The sequence below is a fragment of the Lupinus angustifolius genome, unplaced genomic scaffold, assembly GCF_001865875.1.
Source record: "Lupinus angustifolius cultivar Tanjil unplaced genomic scaffold, LupAngTanjil_v1.0 Scaffold_113_5, whole genome shotgun sequence".
In the NCBI taxonomy this organism is placed as follows: domain Eukaryota; kingdom Viridiplantae; phylum Streptophyta; class Magnoliopsida; order Fabales; family Fabaceae; genus Lupinus; species Lupinus angustifolius.
This window is the reverse complement of record NW_017724875.1, coordinates 1-6,368: the sequence shown is the minus strand read 5'-3', so window position 1 is coordinate 6,368 and position 6,368 is coordinate 1. Positions and strand designations below refer to the sequence as shown.

General features: G+C 37.9%; 1 protein-coding gene across 1 annotated transcript; it reads right to left on the bottom strand.

Moving 5' to 3' along the window:
- Positions 1 to 1,673: 1,673 nt before the first annotated feature.
- LOC109339802 lies at positions 1,674 to 2,393 on the bottom strand. Its single transcript, XM_019577319.1, has one exon. It carries the CDS (start codon positions 2,391 to 2,393, stop codon positions 1,674 to 1,676), a length of 720 nt encoding a protein of 239 aa, XP_019432864.1.
- Positions 2,394 to 6,368: the final 3,975 nt, after the last annotated feature.

The window sequence follows — 6,368 nt, the reverse complement described above, 5'->3', positions numbered from 1 at the left end:
AAAGACTTGGAAGGAGGAATAGCAATGGACCAAATGTGCTTGTACCATCTCGTCCAGGTATTAGAGTAGTTCACACAAGAGTAAGCTTCCTTGAGAGACAAGGTGCCATCATTCGAATCTTGCCAAATGATTTTGTCCAAAGAGTTTGCCATAGTGACATTCTTGATTTTATTGAGGATTTCTAGGTACCAAGAGATTAAGGATCTAGGCATTCTCCATTGAGAGACTTGGATAAAGTCAGCCACATAGGCTTTGAGGGACATTTGAGTTTGCTCAGGAATTTCCAAGTAGCTTACCAAAGGCTCACCAAGCCAATTGTCCCTCCAGAAGTTAATGTTTTTTCCATCACCAACCAGCCATAGAGAGTTTAGCATAGCCAGATCCCAATTAGCTTTGAGGCCAAGCCAAATAGAGGATTTAATGTACTTAGAATTGGTGTTTCTATTACAACCAAATCAGTTTCTACAGTAAATAGACCAGTCCTGATTAGAGGATATCATCTCCCAAGTTAACTTTAGCAGAGCAGCCTTGTTCATCATTGAAATAGATCTTAGCCCAATCCCTCCTTCAAGAGTAGGGGAGCAAACCTGCTTCCAAGCAACAGTGACAATTTTCCTGGTTTCTGTGTTTCCTGACCAAATGAAGTTTCTGATTTTGCTGTCCAGAGTTTTGAGCAAGTTTGAGGGCCATTTATAAATGTGGAAGCTATAGATGAGCATGCTCTGTATAGATCTGACTAATTCAACTCTGCCCATAATTGACAGAGTAGAACCCTTCCAAGCAGCCATTTTCAACGCAATTCTATCTGCAATTGATTGAAGGTGAACAGATTTAGGCTTCCCTTGAAAGAGAGGGACACCTAAATAGGAGAAAGGGAGGTTGCCCTGTGTGAAGCCAAGGTAGGAGGATAGTCTGATTATTTTCCTAGGAGAGGCCTTTGATATGTAGAATTTGCATTTTCCAGTGCTTATAATTTGACCAGAGGCCAGGGCATAGTCTTGGATGAGCTTTTTTAAGGCCATCAACTCCTTCTTTAGACCCTTGCAGAAGATGAGGATGTCATCTGCATACATAACATGGCTAGGAGTTTGGAGCATATGAGGACCAGTTATTGAGCTAATGAGTCTGTTTGCAAGTAGCCTCGTGATTCCTCTACTTAAGGCATCCTCAGCTAGACAAAAAAACAAAGGAGATAAAGGGTCTCCTTGTCTCACTCCCCTGCTACACTTAATAAAACCCACTGTTTGGCCATTAACCATGAAAGATAATCTAGCAGAGTTAAGGATTACTCTTATCCAAGCAGTGAATTGGTTGTTGAAACCAAAGGCCTGCAGAGTAGCTAAGAGGAAATCCCAGTCCATGGTGTCAAAGGCCTTTTTAATGTCCAACTTAATGGCCATGTTGCTACCAAAACACTTATGGTCAAGTAAGTTGATTGCTTCAGAAGCTAGACAAATACAATCCTAAATCTTTCTGTCTTTAATGAATCATCTTTGCAGAGGGGAAATAATTCTAGGGGCAATCAGAGCTAGTCTATCAGCTAGGACCTTTGTGATGATTTTGAATTGGAAGTTAGCTAGAGCTATGGGCCTATAATCCTCAATTTTGTCAGCACCCTTGCATTTAGGAATTAGTATAACAGAGTTGGAATTGATGTTAGGAAGCAACCAGCCCTAAGTGAAGAATTGAATTATTGAATTGCAATCATCTTCTTCCACTATGTCCCAAAATGTTTGGTAGAAGCACCCTCCAAACCCATCAGGCCCTGGAGCACCTTCACCATTCATTGCAAAGACATCCATTTTAATTTCATGCCTAGAGGGGATTCCAGTAAGCATTGAGTTTTCATCCTCTGAGACCAAGGTAGGGATTACCTGTTGGATTAAATCATTAGGAGAGGTGTTGTTAGGAGAGGAAAATAGATCAGTGTAGTAATTCAGGACATGATTGGCTATGTCCTCCTGGTTGCTAAGACATCTCTCACCCTCCTTCAACATGGACATAGAGTTTGTTGCCTGTCTTATTTTTGTGAATCTGTGGAAGAAATGAGTATTTATGTCACCATTTATATGCCAATTAAGCCTAGACTTTTCTTTCCAAAACATTTCTTCCAAATCTAAAGCCTGAAGGAGCTCAGCTTGAGCATGATCCTCTAGGTCCAACAAATGTTGCTCAAGACCACTAATAGTGATACTATTTTGTATGTTGTCAACAGAATTCATAGCATTTCTAATAATAGTGTGAATATTTCCAAACACAACTCTGTTCCACACTCTAAGATCTTTCTTGAGGACTTTCAAGTTTTGAGCAAGTATGAACATGGGGCAGCCAATTATATCAGTCCTCCAAGTCTCTGTGATCAATCTTCTGCAGTCAGAGTGAGTAAGCCACATCTTGTGGAATTTGAAATGGGAATGTCTTACAAAGGAGTTAGTGGCAGAGGAAAGCAGAAGAGGATGGTGATCAGAAGTGCACCTAGGCAGAGCACAACAAAAGACATGATCCTAATTATTTAGCCATGCTTCATTGCAAAGGGCTCTATCCAACCTCCTTTTAGTGAGAGCCATGCCCCTTCTTCTATTTGTCCAAGTAAAGGTGGGGCCTCTAGTTGGCAAATGTAGGAGGTTTGCATTGTCTGAAAAAAATTTGAACTCCTCAGAAGGGAGTCTAGGAGGAAGCCTTGTACCTCTGCACTCATTGGCACCCAGGACGACATTAAAGTCACCAATGCTACACCAAGGACCAGAATTAGCAGACATTACCTCCTGGATTTCAACCCAAAGATTTCTCATGTGAAGGTAACTGTTATGTGCATACACTGCACATATATTAGAAATTTTGTTGTTTTGGAAAACTGCGAGGGAGATTTGCCGATTAGAAATCATTAGGATGGTAGGATCCAAATGAGTGCCACAAAGACCCCACAGATTAGGCAAGTTGCTACCCCTATTATTCACCACAAAAAGCTTTAGCCTAAGCTCAGCCCAGAAAGTAGGATTTACCATGTCTTGGCTGATCATTGGCTCAGCAATGAAGGTCGAGTCTGGATTATTAGAAGAGCATAAGTTTTTGAACACTAGCCTGGTTTTTGGGCTAGCAAATCCTCTACAGTTCCAGTAGAATACCTTCATTGAGCATTATTTAAATAACCACCCTTTCGGGTATAGTGAATCCTATATGTATTTCCCTTCTTTTTGAGCTTTTTCTTTTGATTTTTGATGAGGACGGGCGTGAAGGCCTCATCTTCCCTCTGTTCTTCATCATCCTCCTCATCAGCCTAGAGTTTACCAACAATTCGTATGTCATGAGCAGCTACAGGATTACTAATGTCAGCAGTTTCCTTGACTACAAAGTTATCCTCGTGTTCCTGCAAAATGCTAGGAGTAAGAGTAGGGTTATCTTTTCTAAATTCATCCAAAGCCTCCTCCAAGGGTCTGCCTTCATATGGATCCATCACAGGAGTGAGTTGCACTCTTTCCAATCCTTCAAGATTGGTGCCATCCCTAGGATCAATTTCCAGATTAATGACTAAGTCATTATGTACCATCCCTTTAAGGGTTTTTTCTACAGGGAGCGTCTTGTTACTGATGGGTTTGGACATCTCTTCTATTCCAGTTTTCTTTGTCCTCTTTCTACAATTTGTAACCAAATGACCAATTGAGAGGCAACCACTGTAATAATCCGGTAAGTTTTCATACTCAATTGAGACAAAGAAGGCAAATCCTTCTCTCTCCACCAAAATATGATCCGGATGGGGAGCTTTGAGATTGAGTTCAACCAATACTTTTTCAAAATGTCCAAAGGTTCTATTGGTAGTTGCATCATCGAGGGAAATGGGAGTACCAATCCCTCCTGCAATAGAAAAAATGATTCGAGGGCACCAATATTCTTGAGGCAGACCATGAATCTTCACCCAGCATTGGGCATGAGATATCTTTTGGAGACTAGGATTGAAATCCGGGGACCAAAGAAACATTCTAAGAAAACCTGGTTTAAGACTCCATGAGCCAATGGAGCAAACACTTCGCATGTCTTCCACCAAGGAAAAAGCAAAATCATAGTAACCTTTCCCTAATGAAATCATGGACCACTTTCCTATTGAGTTCCACGGAGTTAACAGCTTTGTTTTCAGCTCTGAGTATTTGAGGGGAGTATCACCTTTAGCTAGGATCAATCTACCGTGTAGGTGGGTTTTGCATCTTTGTAGCCCCACCTGGTAATCTGCTTCTAGGATTTTGATGGCTATGGCATCCCCTTTAATACAAGGTTGGGGTAGTTGTGAGACCGTGACATCGCATGAATTCTTCAGAGCTTGCGCGAAAGATTTGAGGGGAGTGGGTGGTGCGTTCTGTGGAGCTTTTCCTGTGTGTGGAGATTCGAAACCGCCAAGAAAGCTCCATGGAATGATCGATTCAGAGGAAATCATGATCTGCCTGGATCTTTATATTTGTGAGGAATGTTTGTTTGAAGAATTGCACCACAGGTGGCATTAAGTGAAACAACTTCTTTTTCTTGATAGCTCCGCTTTTTGGTTAGCAGTTCTTTCATGAATTTGGAGTAAATAGGCATTTTCTCCAATGCCTCAGCAAAAGGAATGTTGATTTGCAGAGTATTGAATATTTCCATGAATCTTGCGAACTGTTCTTCTTTTTTGGCTTTTGACGGAGCTATCGGTAGGGTATTTTTTTCTGTACTAGTGAGTTTGGCTTTTCTTCTTTTCTTACCTCACTAGTCTCTTTTTCTTTTCCTTCTTTTTTATCTTCTTTTTTATTTTTTTCATCTAATCTTCCTTTTTGTTTTTCAACTCCACCAACTATCTTTCCACTTCGAGTTGTGACACTTTCACAAAATTCTGTTTTGACCAGATAAGTTTTTGTCAAGCTGTTGATTTGTTCTTCTATTTTTGTGAGAGCATCCTTGGTGTTTTGTTGATGATTGATAGTGGTTTGTATGAATTGGTTAAGAATTTTCTCCAATTCGTCATGATAAGTAGGAGTTGATTGGAAAACATAGTCATTTTGATTGTTTGCACAATTATTGCACCAAGAACTTGCTCTATTGGTTTGCTTTATTTGTTCAGGAAGATCTTGACTTTTTTGATGGACCATATTGAGCTTGGATTGACATTCTCTAAGGAATTGCTAAACTTCTTGTTACAGATCAACATGTTGGTCCATATCTAAAATTTTGAGATCAAAACGAATCCTTTTGTCTATTTTCAAAAAGAAATGAGATTAGTATGTAAAGAAGTCATAATGTACATCTTTGCAGCAATTAAATTATACATATTTACTAATCCATATTTTTGTACAAAGTTAAAAAGAAATAATTTGTGCAAAAGAAAAAATAATTTGATGCACAATTATTTGATTAATGACACATAAATATGAAATGTTTTATTATTAAAACAATTCCACGACAGCAGTGCCAATTTGTTGAAAGCGTATCTCGGTGTATTTTATTGGGAGTTTTCTCCACTCAACAAATCGTCTTGACAGTAGTGTTAATTTGTTGAAAGATTAATACTCTCATTTTCATTATGTTCTTTTTGTTTGCTTAAGTATGAGAACTTGGTTTTATTCTTTGTTCGCCATCTCGGCTTTGTTAGAATAAATTCTAACGACGGTATAATGGTTTCAAGAATATTCCAGTTACAACTTACTTCTTTAATAATCATGTAAATAAGTCATTCCTTCTTTGCCTCATCTCGGCTTTGTTAGAATAAATTCTAACAAAGGTACAATGGTATCGAAGTAATTACTTATTACATAATTATTAAGTACTTTTGAATACCATCTCGGTTTTGTGGAATAAATTCCAACACCGGTTTAATGGTATTCTAATATATAAAAGTGATGAATAGTTAGTTGTTAGATACAAATAAATAATTAAAGAACAAAAGAATAATAAATTTAAGTGTCCTTTTATTTAGTTACTCCCTTTCGGGTTCATTTTATTAACAAACCAAACTTCTTCCTTAAGGAAGGTTGGTATTAAAGAATAAATAAAATGCGGAAAGTAAATAACAATAAATAAAAGTTAGTAAGTTAGTTTCATCACTTTTGTATATTAAAAGGTGTTTTCAACAAATAAATTTATTGATACTATTTTACAATTTACACCTCTTTCAAGATTCAATTTTAGTATAGTATAAGGTTGTGTCGAACCACAAGGAATTGCCTAATAAAATAAATCATGTAGACATGTCAAAGCACAAATAATGGTTTAAACATATTTTGATGGTTTTTTGTTTGATTTGCACATAAATAAATCAACAAGAGAATTAAACTAAATATTCACAAATTCTTGAGGAGACAAGATCATTTTGAATAAGGAACATATATTTCTCAACTTCTTGTGAGTTTGAA